Source organism: Labeo rohita, chromosome 9, assembly GCF_022985175.1.
Source record: "Labeo rohita strain BAU-BD-2019 chromosome 9, IGBB_LRoh.1.0, whole genome shotgun sequence".
Taxonomy (NCBI): domain Eukaryota; kingdom Metazoa; phylum Chordata; class Actinopteri; order Cypriniformes; family Cyprinidae; genus Labeo; species Labeo rohita.
The window spans coordinates 35,160,915-35,182,888 of record NC_066877.1 but is presented as its reverse complement, the minus strand read 5'-3'; the positions used below and the strand labels follow the sequence as shown (position 1 = coordinate 35,182,888).

Genomic DNA, 21,974 nt, shown 5'->3' with positions numbered 1-21,974 from the left:
CACAGCCTGTCAATATAAACAAGCCGTCCCTGAAACTCATTTGGCAGACAATTATTATTTGGCAAAGGTTACATCATTTTATCCAAAGTGACTTTCTGTGCATCTTTCCTTTAAGTAATAAAGTACAGGAACCCGTGCCATACGATAATAAAGCACAACCTTGAGTGCCTCTTTGCGTTTTTAAAACAGTTATGCCATATTAAAATATTAAAGACAGCCGGAACAATCAGTTTTATAATTTTCAGCATGTTTTCTGTGTGAATAAATACCCTGTTTACGGCGACATTAAGAATTCAGAGGTTTCATCATGCGCTGTGATGATCGGGACGCACAAACAAAGAGCGCTGACTAGTTTGTCAGCAATGTGCGTTGCATTTAAATGAACGTAATGGCATTGAGACGAACCTCCTGAGGATGCACTTAACAGAAGAAGGTGAAGAATTATCTGTGCTCATCAAAACAGTCCAGCTCTGCCATTGACCCTTGGTTTGCATACAGTTTCAGGCTTTATAGAACGTCTCGAATGAATGAATGCTAAAACTGATTGGATTATTATGTGTGCTCGATTAAAATGTGATATTGCAAAGCTGATTTCCTGTAAAAAAGAGAAATAGTTTATTTATGCATTAAAATGTATGTGGAAAAAATATTATAAAAAAGTGATGTCAGTTTTGTATATTTTATTTGTTCCATATTTTATTGTGATTTAGTTCTTTCTCAAAAAGCTGCATGTTTGTCTTAAGCAAATCAAATTATTTCTGTTTTAGCCAAAACGTCCACTATTTTACAGACTTGAACAAAACACAATATAATTGGTGAAGGAAAATCTATATTGAATTGAAAACATAAAATTACCTATGTTTTAAAAAATAAACAAAAATGTTAATTAATTAATTAATTAATTTTTGTTCAGATTTAATTAATTTGTTAATTTATTATGAGCATCTGTTTGGTTTCACATGTCACTAAAATGTTCTAATATGCAACTTTAAATTAATATAATTAAATACATATGAATGAAAGCTCTGGAATATTTGTGCATCTATATAAATAAATAAATTAAATGCACTTGATTCACTTTCATTTATATATATATATATATATATATATATATAATTATTTATGTTTTTTTTTTGTCCAGATTTCCAGAACATACAATTAAACAATTTATTACAATTTTATTAAATTCTAATTTTTATTTTTAATTTCATTAAGTTAAAATTTTAGACCCCTTTAAAATCGGTTTTATTTATTTATTTATTTATTTTTTCAGTTTAAATTTAGCTTAAATTTTTGTGAATTCTGTTTTAATGGTTAAATTAAATTTGAACCATGTCTAATTAATTGAAATCATGAAATTTATAGAATTGAACAATTTATAAAATTAAGAAATATTTTTTTTAGTTTAATGAGTGAATGAATGAATGAATGAATGAATTAAAAATGTAAATTAAAATGTATTAAAATGTATTTTAATTAATAATTTATTACAATTTTATTAAATCATTTAAAAAAAAAAACTGGTATGAAATGTTTTTATTATTTAATTAATTAATTAATTAATTAATTACAATTAATTTTACTCTATTTTCCCCATTTAAATTTTTGTGGATTCTGTTTTAATGGTTAAATTAAATTTGAACCATGTCTAATTAATTGAAATCATGAAATTTATAGAATTGAACAATTTATTAAATTAAGAAATTAATTTTTTTGTTTACATTTTTTTTGTTAATTTTTTTTTTTTTTTGTTTTTTTTTGGCAAATTCTGCATTTTCCGTTTTAACATTTCTGCATTTTTTTTTAATAGTTAAATTAAATTTTAGTAATTAAATAGCATGCCTAATTAATTTAAATCATGAAATGTATGAAATTAAAATGGTTAAATTCATTTTTTGGTTTTTTTTTTATAATCAAAAATCATAATAAACAAAATGTATATAATGTATAGTGTAATGGTTAAATTACATTTGAAGCATGTCTAATTAATTGAAATTATGAAATTTATAGAACTGAACTTACTGAATTTATTGAATTTATTAAATTAAATTATTTTTTAACTATTTATTATTATTATTATTATTTTACAAATTAAATCTCTTTTTATTTATTTATTTATTTATTTTTTTTCCAAATTAAATCATGAATATATATATTTTTTTTTCTGCATCTGTTTGGTTCCTGAAAATAAATATAATTAAATACATAGCTCTGGAATATATCATATTTGTGCAACTATATAAATAAATTAATTAAATGCACTAGATTCACTTTCATTAATATAGCCATATATTTTCTTTCTGCCTTGTCCAACTTTGATGGCAGCAGCTGTGCGTCTTGTAAATGCATTTAAAGTCATGCTGTTTTTCACTACAGTCCCTTAATTTTCAGCAGAGAAGTGAAATATGCATACAAAAAAAAAACAGCTAAATGAGTCCATGTTCTCATTATGATTTGACACAGAAAAGCTGCATTTCATGCTTTAACAGATTTCTTCTTGGAGTTGCTGGAGAACACGGAGCGCTCTCTGAACGAGATGTTTCTGCGCACGTACGGGAAGCCCTACTTACAGAACGCCGAGGTCTTCCAGGGCCTGTTCGCCGAGCTGAAGCGATACTACACAGGCGGCAACGTCAATCTGGAGGAGATGCTGAACGATTTCTGGATGCGTCTGCTCGAGCGCATGTTCCAGCTCCTGAATTCCCAGTATCTCATCAACGAAGACTATCTGGAATGCATCGGCAAGTACATGGAGCAGCTTAAGCCCTTTGGAGACGTTCCCAAGAAGCTGAAGTCTCAGGTTACGCGGGCGTTCATCGCCGCCCGCACCTTCGTCCAGGGCCTTATGGTCGGACGGGAAGTGGCTAACAGGGTTTCCAAGGTGAGCTGCTGCTGCCTGTTAAGCGTGTGGTGCATAAAGTGGTGCTAACTGCCCTGTCGAACTGATTTGTGCATATGATTTTATGAGGGAAACTGAAACCTGTAGCGTCTGACAGTATGACAGTCTGACTGTATTCGGTGTAAGTGAAGGTAACTTGTGGTGTTTGTGCATGAGGTTTGGAAATATAGTTATATCAGAGCATATGTTTTTAGGGCCCTTTGAAATATGTTTTGTTTTAGATTCCTGGATTCCATTTTTTCTGTCTGTTTTAATTTTTCCAGATTCCATTTTAATTATTAAATTTAATGTAAAGCATGTAAAAAAAAAAAAAAACTTTTAAATAAAAAAAACTTTTTTTTATTTTTTTTTAATTAAAAAATTTCTGGATCCCGTTTAAATTAAATTTAAAGCATGCCTAATTAATTAAAAAATGTAAAAAAAAAAAAAAAAAAAAAAACGTTAACAAAAAACTGAAAACGTAGAATTGATGATTTTTTTTCTATTTAAATGGTTAAATTAAAGCATGTCAAATTAATTAAAATCATGAAACTTATAAAATTTTACAATTTATTAAAATTTTATAAATTGCATTTTTAGGGCCCAAAACATTTTTCCCCCAATTTTTCAGTTTAAATTTGACTGGATTCTATTTAAATAGTTACATTAAATTTAAACCATGTCTAATAAATTGAAATCATGAAATGTATGGAATTGAACAATTTATTACAATTTTATTAAATACAATTTTTAGACCCTTATTTATTTATTTGTTACAGCTAAAATTTGAAATAAATTTTTTAGACCCCTTTGAAATCAATTTATTATTTATTTATTTTTCAGTTTAAATTTGACTGACATTTTTGTTAATTCCATTTTAATGGTTAAATTAAATGTGAAGCATGTCTAATTAATTGAAATCATGAAATGATGGAATTTAACAATTTAAAAATTTTATTGAATTACATTTTAGACTGTTATGAAATCTGTATTCATCTATCTATCTATCTATCTATCTATCTATCTATCTATCTATCTATTTATTTATTTATTTATTTATTTTCAGTTTAAATTTTAGTGGATTCTGATTTTTCCCATTTAATTTTTTGTGGATTCAATTCAATTTATTACAGTTTTATTAAATTAAATTTTTAGACTCCTTCGAAATCAGTTTTATTTATTTATTTATTTATTAGTTTACATTTAACTGGATTCTGATTTGTTTCCCGTTTAAATTTTTGTGGATTCTGTTTTAATGGAGAAATTAAATTTAAAGCATTTCTAATTAATTGAAATCATGAAATGTATAAAATTGAACAATTTATTACTATATTATTAAATAAAATGTTTAGACCCCTTTGAAATTGGTTTTATTTATTTATTTTATTTATTTATTAGTTACGCTGTTCCCCCAGCCTGGAATAGCTGGTGTTTAAGTGGTTTAGCCATGTGACTTTTACAACCACAGTTGTAAAATGTGAGAATAACACTGATCATTTATTTCTCATTCTAAGGGAATGTCCTGTTGTAGAACATTAGTTATATTATTACTTCCATCCATAAGCATCAAATGAATTGCACATGTCGTCTTCTGTCCGCAGGTCACAATGAGCTCTGCGTGCGTCAGCGGCTTCACTAAAATGCTCTACTGCTCGTACTGTCAGGGTTTGTTCACGCTGAAGCCCTGCAACAACTACTGTCTGAACGTGATGAAGGGCTGCTTGGCCAACCAGGCCGATCTGGACCCGGAATGGAGCAAATTCATCGGTGAGACCTTCTTAGTACCTCTAACAAAATCAATGACAGATTTAAGGCAAACATATGTCAGCACCAGGAATCTGAATCACAATTGTTGACTTTCTCATAGGGCTGGGTGATAAATTATATCAAGATTGCAATAAAATTGGTTGATAACATTAATCTGGACATTTTTACTCAATATAGATTAATCGCAAAAAGCTCTTCACGACAGACCGCCAAAATAAAAGTTTGGTGCAATTTGAATAAATTATGACAGAAATATATTACTTTGTATACTAAAATATACTTCTTAAAGTAATTTCAAATTACTAAAATGCTTAAAGTAAATAAAATAATATTATTATTTTTAAGGAATGTCATGCAACCAAAAAATTTTTTTTTTTTGTGTTTAGTTTTTTTTTTTTAAATACAGTTCTGTTGTATAGCATTGTATTTCAAAAAATAAAAATGCAATGTTTTATTGTAAATTAATTGCTATATTTTTTTTTGATTACATTTTAAAAGATTGATTAAGTTATTAAAGTTGTACTAATTAAGACACCGTTTATTTTTATGATAATTTGTATTAAATCATAAAACACAAGGAAAAAACTGAAGAAAAAAAAAGATTGGGAAATAAAATGGATTTCAAATTGTTTTTTTTAATATTTAATGTATTTTATATTATGCATTTTTATGTGCTTGCACACTTTAGGATTTATTTATTTTAGTTGCATATACATTTTTCATCTTTTTGGATTACACAGTTTTAACAACTATCTTTTTCTTTATTTATTTATTTATTCATTCATTCAAGTTTAAATTTTACTGGATTCTGTTTTTTTTCACGGTTACATTTTTGTGGATTCCATTTTAATGGTTACATTAAATTTGAAACATGTCTAATTAGTCGAAATCATGAAATGTATAGAATTTAACAATTTATTAAATTAAGAAATTCATTTTTAATTTACATTTTTTACAAGTTAAATCAGTACTTTATTTATTTATTTATTAAAAAATGCAATGTTTTATTGTAAATTAGTTGCCGTATTTTCATTTGATTACATTTTAAAATATTGAATTATTAGAGTTTTATTAATTAACTAAATTAGACACCAATTTTTTTTTATGATAGGTTTGTATTAAATCATAAAACACAATTCCTCAGTAACTAAAATAATAGTTAATAGTTCAAAAAAAAAAAAGAAAAGAAAAGAAAAAGTTTTGGGAAATAAAATGGATTTTGAATTTGTTTTTAATATTTTATATTTTATATAATGCATTTTTATTAGCTTTCACACTTTAAGATTTATATATTTTAGTTGCATAGATTTTTCATCCTTTTAGATTACACTTTTTTAACATAAACTAATAAAGTTAACATGATTAATATTTGTCAGCGATACATAAATGAATTAAGAATGATATTTAATATTACTAATAAACCAAATGCATTTTAAATGCACAATTTATCATCAATTAATCCAATACATTAATGTCATACATGTTAACTTATTTGTTCCAAAATAATAATAATAATAATAATAATAATAATAATAATATGCTTATTTTATCCATGTTTTTATTTATATTGTTATGCAGCAAAAAAAAAAAAAAGCAATGTTTTAGTGTAAATTAATTGCTATATTTTTATTTGGTTACATTTATACATGATTACAAAGATTGATTAAATTTGTATTAATTAACTTAATTGGACACCATTTATTTTTTATGATAAATTTGTATTAAATAATAAAACAGGAAAAAAAAATATGTATTTTATACGATGCATTTTTAGGAGCTTGCACACTTTAGGATTTATGTATTTTAGTTGAATATACATTTTTCATTTTTTTTTTTTTTGGATTACACAGTTTTAACAACTATTTATTTATTCATTCAAGTTTAAATTTTACTGGATTCTGTTTTTCCCCAGTTAAATTTTTAAATTAAATCTGAAACATCATTTCAACATAATTAGTTGAAATCATGAAATTTATAGAATTTAACAGTTTATTAAATTGAAAAAATTAATTTTTGAATTTTAATTTTTACAAGCTAAATCAGTACTTTATTTATTTATTTATTCATTAAAATTAAAAATGCAATGTTTTATTGTAAATTAGTTGCTATATTTTTATTTGATTACATTTTAAAAGATAGATTAAGTTATTAAAGTTGTACTAATTAGTACAACTTTACAAACTAAAGATTGAATTATTAAAGTTAATGAATTAATTAATTAATTAATTAACTTAATTAGACACCATTTATTTTTTATGATAAGTTTGTATTAAATCATAAAACACAGAATCCTCAAAAAAAAGAGAGAAAAAAAAGAAAAGACAGCAGATTTTGGGGAAATAAAACGGATTTTGAATTTGTTTTTAATATTTAATATTTTATATAATGCATTTTTATGAGTATGAGTTTGCATACTTCAGGATTTATGTATTTTAGTTGCATATAAATTTTTCATCCTTTTAGATTACACTTTTTTTTAACATAAACTAATAAAGTTAATGTGATTAAAATTTTTCAGTGATGCATAAATGAAGCAAAAATGAAATTTCATAGTACTAATAAACCAAATGCATTTTAAATGCACATTTTATCATTAGTTAAATCTCAAACATTTTCACTTATTTGTTCCAAAATAATAATAATAATAATAATAATATTTTTGTTTCATCTATGTTTATATTGTTGTGCAGCATCTTATTTGGCAAAAATAAAAATGCATTGTTTATTGTAAATTATTACATTATTTGACTACATTTTAAAAGATTAAATAGTCAGAGTTAATGAATTAATTTTATTAGACACCGTTTTTGATAGTTTACACTGTTAGATTTCAGGAGATTTGTGCTTATGCATTCTCTGTTGGAGTTTTTTATTATGGTTTGAATTGCTGGGATGAAGATTTTACAGCAGCGTACTTCAACATAAGAGCAAACCGTGGCCAGCTGTTGTGTCGAGCTCATGCTAGGAAGGCAGTTTAGGAATTTTTCTCTCCGTTTATTCCAGGCAGATCTTGGGCAGCGCTTTGGTTTGGCTTAGATGGGCATTGCGGGACGTTTTTAACATTGCTTCCGTAGAGTGGTCTGTGTCGAAATGACTTGGCTGGAAGGGGAAGTCCGGTTGCCTGGTCATATCGTGGGGAATTATTCTCAAAACACCACCAGTTCTCATAGGAAACAAGAATATGCAAGGAAACATTAGAGTTTCCTTCAGATGTCTGTGCTTTTATACTGGACATGTTATTAAAGCAATAGCTCACCCAAAAAATTACATTTTGCTTGAGACTTTCTCACCCTCAAACCATTCAAGTTTGTTTCTTCATTAGATTTGGAAATGTGTCATTCCATCACTTGCTCACCAATGGATGTGAATGGGAAAGTCCAAACAGCTGATAAAAACATCACAATAATCCACAAGTAATCCACACCACTCCAGTCTATCAGTTAACATCTTGAGAATACAAAAGTTGAAACAAATCCATCCTGAAGACATTTTAAACTAAAATATGAGTCCATCTCCTGTTTTCTCTCACATCAAAATCCTCTCATACAATGGGGCTAAAGGCACCTTTGATATTATTTTCATCGAAACCACTAGATGGCGCAAAACATCTGCTTTTCAAGATGCACGTGCAAATTTGTCTGATCCTAGACGTGATCACTGGCAACAGTGTAAAGTTGATTCTGTGCTTACTTGATCTAATATTTAATGTTTTTTAAAATGGTCTAGATTTAGGTAGCAAATGAGAATCGCTAAAATAAATGCATATATTTTTAATACAAATGTCATGATTTTCAGTTTTGTTTAAAATAATTAAAGCAACAGTTTTTAAAAAAATGAAAGAATATGTAAAAGTATGGTATTTGGGGTAAAAAGCACCTTTGATATTATTTTCCTCTAAACCACTAGATGGCACAAAAACGTGGTGTAGCACTTTCCAAAACATCCGCTTTTCAAGATGCACGTGCAAATTTGTCTGATTCTTGACGTGATCACTGGCAGCAGCGCAAAACTGATTCTGTGCTTACTTGATTTAATATTTGATGTTTTTTTAAATGTTGTAGGTTTATGTAGCATCGAGAATCAAAAAAATGAATGCATATATTTTGAGACAAATGTCTTCTTAATGATTTTCAGTTTTATTTAAAATAATTAAAGCAACAGTTTTTAAATAATGAAAGAATATGTAAACGTATGGTATTGGGGTAAAAGGCACCTTTGATATTATTTTTCTATAAACCACTAGATGGCACAAAAACGTGGCATAGGATTTTCCAAAACATTCACTTTTCAAGATGCACATGCAAATTTGACGGATCCTTGACAAGAGCGCAGGCAACAGCGCAAAGTTGATTCTGTACTTACTTGATTTAATATTTAATGTTTTTTAAAATGTTGTAGATTTAGGTAGCAAACGAGAATCGCTAAAATGAATACATATATTTTGAGACAAATGTCGTCTTATTGATTTTCAGTTTTGTTTAAAGGGGTCATCGGATGCTCATTTTCCACAAGTTGATATGATTCTTTAGGGTCTTAATGAAAAGTCCATAATATACTTTGGTTAAAAACTCTCAATGGTTGTGTAAAACAACACCCTTTTTACCTTGTCAAAATCAGCTCTGCAAAAATCATCCCATTCTGAGGGATTGTTCCTTTAAACGCAAATGAGCTCTGCTCGCCCCGCCCCTCTCTTCTCTCTGTGGAGTGATGAGCCTGTTTACTTTAGCCGTATTTAGCGCATTTAGAAACTTACTAACTAGCACATTATTAGGAAAGGTGATTGCAGAGATTCATAAAAAAACCCTGCTGTAAGTGAAGCTGGATCACGAATGATTTGCGCGAACATAGACGCATTTATGTAGATCAGGAGGCCCATTCCTTCACAAACAAAAGTAATCCACTGCATCTTCAGTGGCTCAGATGTCGGGAGTAAATGACGACCACTGATTACGAAACAAACTTATCTACATCTTAGATGGCCTGAGATTGAATGCATCTTCAGCACATTTTCATTTTTGGTTGAACTTTTCCTTTAACCAGTTAGCTGCATGTAAATATGTTGGCTTTAAGTAACCTGCAGTATTTATTAGAAAATCGAAAACTGTCTGTAGCAGGCGTCTAACGGTACACAAATATGACAGTTTGGTATGTACCTCAGTTTTAACGTCACAGTTCAGTATGATTTCGGTACTTTTTTTTTAAATAAACAGTGGTTTACTGTTAATTGATACTGTTTTTACTATTTATACATACATACTAGTATTTAGTTCTAATTAAATATTCTTCTACAAAAATCTACCTCAGCTTATGCTTTAGGAAGTGCTTTTATATTATAAGGTTACAATTAACAACTTAAGTTGAGTTAAACATTACAGGATTTTTCTCCATATAATGGACTGATATGGTGCTCCGAGTTTGAACTTCCAAAATGCAGTTTAAATGCAGCTTCAAATGATCCCGAATGCGGTTATAAATGATCCTAGTCAAAAAAGAAGGGGCTTATCTAGCGAAAAGATCGGTTATTTTAATAAAAATTATACAATTTATATGCTTTTTAATGTCAAACACTCGTCTTTTCTTGCTCTTCCCGACCTCTGTTTTTTTTCCGGGTCATGACAGTTAGTGTATGTCGAAAAACTCCCATCTCATGTTCTCCCTCAACTTCAAAATCGCCCTGTAACGCTGTATATAACGCTATAACGTCCTATTACCTTTTTGTGTTTTCATGGTCACTTTGCATAGACTGTGTCGGTACTTCTGCAGTGATGTAGGATGATTTTGAAATGATTTTTGAAGTTGAGGGAGAAAATACGATTGGAGTTTTTCGACATACCCTAACTGTCTTGAGCCAGAATACACAGAGTTCAGGGAGAGCAAGACAAGACGAGTGTTTGAGTAAGTAAAAAGTATTTAAATTGTATTTTTTTAATGAAAATAACTAATCGTTTCGCAACGTTTAAACTGCATTTTGTAAGTTCAAAATCGGGGCACCATAGCAGTCCATTATATGGAGAAAAATCCTTAAATGTTTAACTCAAAAAACATAATTTCTTTACGACTGCAGAAAAAAAGACATGAACATCTTGGATGACAAGGGGGGTGAGTACACTATCTGTCAATTTTTGTTCTGGAAGTGGACTTCTCCTTTAATAACCAGCAACATTTATACAGAAAAGAGAAAACCGAATGTGGTAGACTAGTTACTAATGCCATGAAATTATTCAACTGAACTCCTATTTCTATGGAATTCTTCCGAAACCAAATAATCTGAGCTGCTGTCCACATTCAAGCTGTGAGATGTCATCTATTGACTGTTTTTATTTCTAAAAATGTTCCTGAGGGAAATCTCAGCCCCACAAACGCACTGTTTGCAGTATGTTGTGCCAGTGTTGCTCTGGCAGGATTGTCCCGAGCCGACAGAAATAGATGTTGAGCTTCGGTCCGGCCGAGCTTCCATTCACAGAACTGAAGTGACATGCAAATACGCTGAATTTAAATCCAATGCAAATTACTTTCAGCAAACAGTTCATCTTGGAGAGCTGCACTGCAAAATTGGTGGTTTCGGAAACCCATGAGAATGTTACAAGATGAAAATATTTTTAAGCGTGTTGGTAGTAAATTAATTAGTATGCAATGAAATGCTAAAAAACAGAAAAGTTCATCCAAAGTGAAAATGAAGATTTGCTGACAATTGTCCAAAGACAATTTCTTCATTAGATTTGGAGACATGTTGCATCACTTGCTCACCAATGGATGTGAATGGGTGCCGTCAGAATGAGAGTCCAAACAGCTGATAAAAACATCACCATTCCAGTCCATCAGTTTGAGAAGACAAAACCTGAAACAAATCCATCACTGAGACATTTTTAACTAAATTACAAGTCCATAATCCATAATAATATGGTCTGGTCCGAATCAGGAGAGAAATCTGCACAAATCAAACACCATTTATAAGCAAAACAGACCAGAACAGCACTAAACTAATGTGTGGCTGGATTTATTGTGAGAGACAACAGGAGATGGACTTTTTCACTGGAGGAAGCATTATTATGGATTATGGACTCGTATTTTAGCATGTTTTAAAGTAAAAAACATCTTAATGATGGATTTGTTTCTTACAAACATGCAGCTTTTGTCTTCTCAAGATGTTAACTGATGGACTGGAGTGGCGTGGATTACTTGTGCATTATTGTGATGTTTTTATCAGCTGTTTGGACTCTCATTCTGACGGCACCCATTCACATCCATTGGTGAGCAAGTGATGGAATGCTACATTCCTCTAAATCTGATGAAGAAACAAACTCATCTTGAATGGATGAAATTCCAGATCATCCAAAACGTGCCGCTTTATGAAAACTAATTATTTTTTCCCATTCCGCTTTTTGTTGTAATTCCCATTCCTATTTATCCTTGTTGGTGTTTGGCAAACACACAAATTAGTCTTGCCCTTTCTGCAGTCCTTTGTTACCAAAGTGTAAACGGATCCTTATTGATTTTATTTGCTCATTTCTTTTTAATCGCATGATTTGTTTCATTAGGTAACAGGATCTAGCCACAACTTCACAATTCATGAAAATTCAAGCCCCGAACATTTCCTGTGCCCTGAGAAGAGCTGCTCATGAATAAGACATTAGTGCTTTATTAGAGGACTGACACAACACTTCAGAGCTCCAGCAAAGTGTTTTTATGAAGTGTAATGAAGGGACACGAGTATCTGTCGTTGCTAATGTAAACTTAAAATAACCTTATAGATTCATTCATTATTTTATTGTTTAAATTTCCCCAAAAACATGTATAAATAAAAGAAAATAAAGCCATCTTAAAGATAATTTGTATTTATTTTTGCCCCCCTTTTTTCTAGAAATTATATTTTGCCTAAAGAAAAAATAAAGTACCTTTTTTAGGTGCTTAAAGTGCTTGAAGTACTTAAATTTTGGCTTTTTGAAATTAAAGGCTTTAAGGAAAACAGCAATATTCCTGAAGAAGCACTTGAAAACTTCTTGAATTATTGACAGACAATGTATCTATGAAATAAGGGTTTAATTTTTTCAGTAAAACTCTTTTCAAAAAACCTTTTCAAAAACCATCTTATTTCAGTTAATATCATAAAACTAGCGAGCTAAGCCAGTACACTGTAAAAAATAAAAACCACAATTTGTTGAGTCAGCTTAAAATAATTTGTTACCCTGCTGCCTTAAAATTTTAAGTTCAGTCAACTCAAATAAGTTTAGTCAACTTGAAATGTTAAGTTGTACTAAGTAACAACTTAGATATTTGTGTTTGCTAAACTTAACAGATGGGTAAGTATCTCAGCTGCCTTAAAATTTTACGTTGATTCAACTCAAATATCTAAGTTGTCACTTAGTATAATTTAACATTTCAAGTTGAATAAACTTTTTTTGAGTTGACTGAACTTAAAATTTTAAGGCAGCCAGGTTACAAATTATTTTAAGTTGACTCAACAAATTGTTTTTTACAGTGTAGTAGTACTTACAGTGTCTTGTAAACATGGCTGAAGACGCGAAAAGAGAAACAGATGAACCGAATCAGTTGAGTCATTTACGCTGGAACCGCTCCGGTTGATTCAAACACTTGACTTCGATCATTCAGATCAAGCGATTCATTAGCAAAAACCAGACTGAATTAAAAGAGACATTAATTTTCGAATTTCGACATCGCTTGTAATGATTGTAGAAAGCATGTGTAGTGATGGACGACCTTTGCGTCGCAAAATGATTCACTGTTTCGAAGCGCTCCAATCGGATTGTGTATCGCGAATCACTTGCTTCAGATCTGGACTTCAGATCATGTATCGCAAATCATTTGACTTAGACTGGGACTTCAAATCATTCGGGAATCTCGCAAATTGAATGATTCAGTCCTGATCTGAAATGATGGCTCGCGAATCATTATTCTGATCAAAGCTTCAGAGCACGCACCGCGAATCATCAATTAACACTGAAACTGTGAATCATTTTGCAAATTAAATGATTCGCGATCCGCGATAAGCGATCCGAGCCCTGATCTGAAATGATGGTTTGCGAATCATTATTCAGATCGAACCTTCGTGGATCGCGAATCTTTAATTCAGATCGGAACTATAAATCATTTTGTGAATTGAATGATTCGCGATCCGCCCTCCGAGTCGTGATCTGAAATGATGGTTCGCGAATAATTATTCTGATCAAAGCTTCAGAGCATGGACCGCGAATCATTGATTAACACTGAAACTGTGAATCATTTCGCAAATTAAATGATTCGCGATCCGCGATAAGCGATCCGAGCCCTGATCTGAAATGATGCCTTGCGAATCATTATTAAGATTTCACATCGGAACTGTGAACCATTTTTTTTAATCGAATGATTCTCGATCCACGCTCCGAGTCTTGATCTGATATGATGGCTTGTGAATCATTATTCAGATCGGAGCTTTGCAAATCGCGAATCATTTCATTCTAATCGGAACTGTTAATCATTTTGTGAATTGAATGATTCACGATCCGCGCTCCGAGCCCTGATCTGAAATGATGGCTTGCGAATCGTTATTCAGATCGAAAATTCAGAGCGCGGATCGCGAATCATTTGATTCAAATCGGAACTGTGAATCATTTTGTGAATTGAATGAATCACGATCTGCGCTTCGAGTACTGATCTGAAATGATGGCTAGAGAATTATTATTGAGATTGGAGCTTCGCGAATCGTTTGATTCAGATCGGGACTTCGGTCGGGGTTCGCCAATCTTTTTTAGTACAGTTATAAAAACAAAACAAAAATAATTAAAGTATACACAAATAATAATCCTTTAAGAAAATTAACCGTGGTTTTACTATAGTAAAAGTGCAGTAACCATGTTTTTTTGTATAAACACTATTTTACTACAAATATCATGATTAAACTATGTTTAGTGTAGGAAATCCATTGCTCAGGGTAATATTTCGATGTGTTTTGTATGTGTTAAACACAGTGTTTTAGGTGTAGTGAAGTGTGTTGGGTGATAAAAGCGTGTGGATTTCATAACATCTGTTTGCTGTGAGGCTGATCTCAGAGGAGCAGACGGGGTTAAACAAATACAAACAAGTAACTACAGAGCTGCTGGAGGACACGAGTGTCGGCCGGAAACGGTTAATGACTCGCAGCTGTGCTCTGGGATCATGTTGGGAGGAGAGTCTGGCACATCGCTCTCGCTTTAGTACCAACATAACATCATGTCAGAAACACTGCACACTGATTTTGCTGTCATTTTCTGTGTGCAGGAATATATGCATGCGAATATGATGCTGCAGAGTCTTTTTTCATAGACAGAATGAAAAGATTTGTAGAATAAAAACAGCTTTGATGATAAATGTGGAAATTATATTTTGGCCTGATAATAATAAAGAAAATAATGCTTTTTAAGGGCTTTTTTTTTTTTTTTTTTTTTTGTTTTTTTTTTTTTTTTTTTTGCAAATCCCTTCTAAGGACAGTTTCACATTTTTTTTTAGAAATTATATTATGGCTATATTTATGGCTATTTTAAAGAACCGTTTTTGTATTTATTTAAAATTATATATATTTTGCCTTTAAAAAATTTTATTTTTGTAATTATATTTTGCCTAAAAAATATTTTAAGGAACATTTTTGTTTTGTTTTACACTTTTTAATTACATTTTGCCTATAAAGATATTATATTTTGCCAAAAATGGCAAAATAGGGACTTTTGTTGTTGTTATTATTATTATTATTAATTTTTTTAGTAATTACATTTGCTCTAAAAGAAAATATATTTTTGCATATTTATTTTAGAAACTCTATTTTACCTAAAAAGAAAATAATGCCTTTTTTTGCACATTATATTTGAACGAACAATAAATTCATTTTAAGGACAGTTTTGATTTTTTTAAAGAACCGTTTTTGCATTTATTTAAAATATTTTGCCAATTTTGTTTTATGTTTGTTTGTTTTTGTGTTTTTTTCAGTAAATATATTTTGCCTAAAAATATTTCAAGGAACATTTTTGTTTTGTTTTACATTTTTTATTTATATTTCGCCTATAAAGAAATTATATTTAGCCAAAAATGCCTGAAATGAAAATAAAGCCAATTTTAGGGACTTTTTTGTTGTTGTTGTTGTTGTTATTATTACAACAACAACAACAAAATTTTTTAAGCTATAAAAATAAAGAAAATAAAGCCTATTTTAAAGACCATTTGTTCATAGTTTTTTCATATTCTTTTTAGAAACTGCATTTTAACTAATAAGAAAATAATGTCTTTTGTTATTATTATTATATTATTATTATATTATTAGCTCTAAAAGAAAATAAAGCCTATCTGAAAGACAATTTGTGCATAATTTTTGCATATTTATTTTAAAAACTCTATTTTAACTAAAAATTGTCACTTTTTAAGGGCAATTTTTGCTTTTATTTGCACATTATATTTTAACAATAAACAATAAATCCATTTTAGGTTTTGATTTTTTTCTGTTTAAGAAATTATATTTTGCCTAAGAAGTATGAAAATAAAAGTATTTTAAAGAACCATTTTTGCATTGATTCAAAATAATATTTAGCCTAAAATGAAAATAAAGCCAATTTTAAGAACAATTTTTTCATTATGGCTGCATTTTGTGTGTGTGTGTAGAAATTATTATTATTTAGCCTGAAATGAAAACACAGCCTTTTTGGGACTATTTTTGCATTATATTTTGCCTAACAAGAACATAAAGCCATTTTAAGAACAATTTGTACATTAATTTAGCATTTTTTAAATATTTTGCTAAAAAAGTAAATAAATTGACCATTTTTGTACATTTTCTCTTTATATATATATATATATTCATGCATTTATATTTTATTTTATTTTTTATGGACAATTTTTGCAATATTTTTTAGACTTTTTTTGTCTAAAAATTTTTTGGACAGTTTTTGTATTTTTTTTTAAATCATATTTTGCCTTAAGTACTGTTTCAAGGACCTTTTTGCTTTATTTTTATTTATTTATTTATATATTTTGCCTAAAAAAAATATTTTAAGGGCCAGTTTTGCAGTATTCTTCTTTTTTTCAGAAATTATATTTTGCCTCTAAAAATAATTTCTTTATTTTAAATATTTTTAATTAGATTTTGCCTATGAGGAAAGTAAAGTTTAGTAAAGACCATTGTTGCATTATATGTGTGCTAATGTGATGCTGCAGGTTCTGCCAGTTACTCCTTTCATTAACAAAACTAAATTTGTGGGATTTTGGTGTGTTTTTCTTTTTAGAATGAAGAATAAAAGCAGCGTTGTTTCTCCAGCACATGTGTAAATAATATTATGTTTGAGAATTTTTGACCCTATTGGAGAGCCCATGTAAATATTCTCCGATTGTGAGTGAGGTTTCAGTGAAGGTGCTGGTTTTCAGTGAGACGGATGTGGAGCCGTATTGTCTGGCGCGGGTGATGCCAGCTCAGTGCCCGTCTGCTGTGCCGCTCCACATCATGTTTGGAGGTTTTTGTGGCGTTCGGATGTTCAGACATGCAGTCCACGCCTGGGAAAATAGATGTTGACGTGAAAGAAATGTTCTCCTCCATCATATTTGTGGACAAAAGTGTTGCCACACCCGCGTCAGCTGGCATTAGGACGCCCTGGGGAGTATTAGATGCAATGTGTTCATACATACGCTGAACACAATCAACTCTAATTATAAATCAACAACTCATTTATTTCAATTTATTAAAAATATATTCGTGATTGAGTATAAACTGCAAAATAATAATACGAAAAATATTTAGAAATTATATTTTGCTTGAAAATAAAATTTAAAGACAATTTTTACATGTTAATAAAATAAAAGTAAGGTTTATTTTAAGGACCACATTTGCATATATATATATATATATATATATTATATATATATATTTTTTTTTTTAGAAAACAAATTTATATAGAATAGAATACGTATAAAATAGAGCCCTTTGAAATCTTTCTTGCATTAATTGCATTAATATTTAAGTTGTTTTTTTGTCTTATTGTATTTTGCCTAATAAGGAAAAGAAGCCTATTTTAAGGGCCATTTATGCATACTATTATATATATATATATATATATATATATTTTTTTTTTTTTTTTTTAGAAATTTTATGTTGCATAAAAAAAAGAAAATAAAGACAATTTAAGGACCTTTTTTTCTTTTTCTGAATTATATTTTGCCCAAAAAAAAAGAAAATTTTTGCATTTTTAAAAAAATTGGTCAATTTTTGCATTGTTTGTGCTGTTTTTTTAGAAAAAAAAAAATATTTTAGGGACCATAATTGCATGATTTTTTTGGACATTATATTTTGCATTTTTCATTATTATTATTATTAGTAGTATTATTATACTTTATCTTTAGGAACATTTTTGCATTGAATTTGTCCACTTTTGCATTATTTGTGCATTTTTTAGGAATTATATTTTGCTAAAAAAGAAAATAGACTATTTTAAAGACCATAATTTTGTATCTTTTTTAGGCATTATGTTTTGCTTAAAAAGAACATAAATATAGCCTCTTTTAAGGAACATTTTTGCATTATTTGTGTGTGTGTGTGTGTGTGTGTTTGTAGAAATTATGTTTTGCCTAAAAAGAAAATAAAGGCATTTTAAAGACCCTTTTTATATTATATTTTGACTAAAAAGAAAGGGTATTTTTTTTAGAACATTTTTAATGTTTTTTCAAGAAATTACATTTTGCTGAAAAAGAAAATCTAGCCTATTTTAAGGACCATAATTTCTTTAGACATTATGTTGTGTCTAAAAATAAAATAAATATATTTTAAGGAACATTTTTGCATTATTTGTGCATTTGGTAGTTATATTTTGCCTAAAAAGACCATAAAGCCTATTTTAAGGTCCTTCATTTTTGCATAATTTTTTTAAAAGAAAAAAGAAAATAAATTTATTTTAGGGACCATTTTTGTATTTATTTATTTATAAATTATACCTTGCTCAAAAAGAAAAACATAAAGGCTATTTTAAGCATCATGTTTGCACTTTTTTTTATTATATTTGGCAAAAATAAAAATACAGCAAATTTTTGCATTATTGTTGCATTTTTTTCTACAGAAATTATACTCTGCCTAAACAGAAAATAAAGGCTATTTTAAGGACCATTTATTTAATTTAATTTTAATTTAATTTTAATTTAATTTTAATTTAATTTTAATTTAATTTTAATTTAATTTTAATTTAATTTTAATTTAATTTTAATTTAATTTAATTTTTGGTGAGAAGTTATATTTTGCCTAAAAAGAAAATAAAGCCTATTTTAAGGTCCTTCATTTTTGCGTACTTTTTTTAGACAATATATTTAGCCTAAAAAGAAAAGAAATTTATTTTAGGGACCAGTTTTACATTATTGTTGCATTTTTTTCTACAGAAATTATACTCTGCCTAAACAGAAAATAAAGGCTATTTTAAGGACCATTTGTGCATGTATTTATTTATTTATTTAATAAATTATACCTTGCTCAAAAAGAAAAACATAATGGCCATTTTAAGCACCATTTTTGCACTTTTTTTATATTTGGCAAAAATAAAAATACAGCCAATTTTTGCATTATTGTTGCATGTTTTATACAGAAATTACAGTCTGCCTAAACAGAAAATAAAGGCTATTTTAAGGACCATTTATTTAATTTAATTTTAATTTAATTTTAATTTTAATTTAATTTTAATTTAATTTTAATTTAATTTTAATTTAATTTTAATTTTAATTTAATTTTAATTTAATTTTAATTTAATTTTAATTTAATTAAATTTTTGGTGAGAAGTTATATGTTGCCTAAAAAGAAAATAAAGCCTATTTTAAGGTCCTTCATTTTTGCATACTTTTTTTAGACAATATATTTAGCCTAAAAAGCAAAGAAATTTATTTTAGGGACCAGTTTTACATTATTGTTGCATTTTTTTCTACAGAAATTAAACTCTGCCTAAATAGAAAATAAAGGCTATTTTAAGGACCATTTGTGCATGTATTTATTTATTTATTTATTTAATAAATTATACCTTGCTCAAAAAGAAAAACATAATGGCCATTTTAAGCACCATTTTTGCACTTTTTTTATATTTGGCAAAAATAAAAATACAGCCAATTTTTGCATTATTGTTGCATGTTTTATACAGAAATTACAGTCTGCCTAAACAGAAAATAAAGACTATTTTAAGGACAATTTAATTTAATTTAATTTAATTTAATTTTTGGTGAGAAGTTATATTTTACCTCAAAGGAAAATAAAGCCTATTTTAAGGTCCTTCATTTTTGCATACTTTTTTTAGACAATATATTTAGCCTAAAAAGAAAAGAGTTTTATTTTAGGGACCAGTTTTGCATTATTGTTGCATTTTTTTCTACAGAAATTACACTCTGCCTAAACAGAAAATAAAGGCTATTTTAAGGACCATTTGTGCATTTTTTTTTTTTTTTTTGTGAGAAAATATATTTTGCTTAAAATGAAAATAAAGGCTATTTTAAGCATAGTTTTTGCATGCCAATTTTTTCTAAAAAGAAAATAAAACCCATTTTAAGGACAATTTTGCTGAAATTTTGTGCTTTTTTAAAATAAATGTTATTTTGCCTAACCTGGACATGTTTCCCGTGAGACCTGGTAATTAATCGTGTTACTGTTTTGACTTGTTAACCAAATGCAATGCATTCAAGGTTGTTCCGTTGTCTGTAGGTGGCCTGTCACGGTCTATTAAATAACACGCAGTCTGTCTCTGTTTCTCCTGGTGTGTTTGTTTTGTCAGATGCCATGCTGCTCGTGACGGAACGTCTCGAGGGCCCCTTCAACATCGAGTCGGTCATGGAGCCCATCGACGTGAAGATCTCCGAAGCCATCATGAACATGCAGGAGAACAGCATGCAGCTCTCCTATCAAGTACGTTCAGTAGTTCCCGTCAAACATCTGCACGTCCTCCATAATCATCGTGTTGTGATATCACGTCTTGAATAAGCAAGCCTAGAATTTAGCGATCTGTGGCTTTCGCTGGCTTCAGGTCCAAACCCGAAGCCTCTCATCCCGCTTCCAGTCTTATTTTTACCAGCATAGTTGCGGATGGTCAGAAATTTGTAGCTCGGCGCTCGGGCCAGTAAATGTGTCTCCTGCATCTCTCTGCATTTCTGACGCAGCCACTAATTGCAGTTTTTGGAGAAGAAAAAACAGCAAAGCGTGGTTTGAGTCAGAGGAGATGCCGTTATTCGGCCCCCTCACGGGGTTTCGGCTTCTTGGAATAGTTGAAGGTGATGTGTGTCATTTTTAGGATGTTAAAATACTTTCTCTTATCCCTTAATATGCAGAGACAACTACAAGTAAACCATTGGTTTCTCATGGCAAGTCCATTTCAAGTGAGCTAGTGAATGTGAAAAGTTGAGTAGAATTCATATTTTGAGTTAGATTTGAATATATTATTTATGTTTTAGTCATTTTATTGTTTATTTTTTATAATTCTATTATTTAGTTTTAGTTATTTTTGATTAAGTTTTTATAGTTTTTATTTCAGTTACATTTATTTTATTTAAAGTAATAAAAATATTTATGGTTTTATCTTTAGTTTTAGGTTTAGTTAACCCTGGTCATGGCACCAACAAAAAAAAAAAAAAAAAAAAATCTGATATATTAATTAATAAAATTCACCTAAAAATATTTTCTGATATATTAATATAGATAAATGCACCTATAATATACATTTTGCTCCAAACAAACTATACACTTTGCATTTTCCACATATTAATATGCTAATTTGCCTAGCAATATATATTTTCCTCTTATATATTTATATAGCAAAAATGTTTTTCTCTTAAATATTCATTTAAAATTTCATCTAAATTATGAATTTGTTCTTTGATTTATTCACATAAACATTCACCTCAATATATATATATATATATATATATATATATATATATTCTTATGTATACATATGAAAAATTTATCTAAAGATATGTTTTTTGTATATATTCATATAAAAATTAACCTAAAGGTATTATTTTTTTCTCTTAAAATAATATAAAAATTCACCCAAAAATATAACATTTTTCTTATATATTAATATAAAAAAGCATCCAAAATATAAATTTGTCTTATATATATTTATATAAAAATTCACCTAAAAATGTAACATTTTCTCTTATCCATTTTATAAAAATTTACTGAAAATATACATTTTTCTCTTTATATTCATATGAAAATTCACCCAAAAATATACATTTTTCTCTTATATATTAATATAAAACATCATCCAAAATATAAATTTCTCATATATATTTATATAAAAATTCACCTAAAAATATACATTTTTCTCTTATATATTCATATAAAAATTCACTTAAAATG

The 21,974-nt window shown here is 28.7% G+C and overlaps 1 protein-coding gene across 1 annotated transcript in view; it reads left to right on the top strand.

Moving 5' to 3' along the window:
• The window catches only part of gpc6b (glypican 6b), a 59,631-nt gene that overhangs the window by 11,923 nt on the left and 25,734 nt on the right, over window positions 1-21,974 (top strand). The window contains exons 3-5 of the mRNA XM_051119949.1: window positions 2,490-2,881; window positions 4,480-4,645; window positions 20,389-20,519. Of these exons, the coding sequence (XP_050975906.1) occupies window positions 2,490-2,881; window positions 4,480-4,645; window positions 20,389-20,519 (689 nt within the window). The remainder of the gene's footprint in view (window positions 1-2,489; window positions 2,882-4,479; window positions 4,646-20,388; window positions 20,520-21,974) is intronic.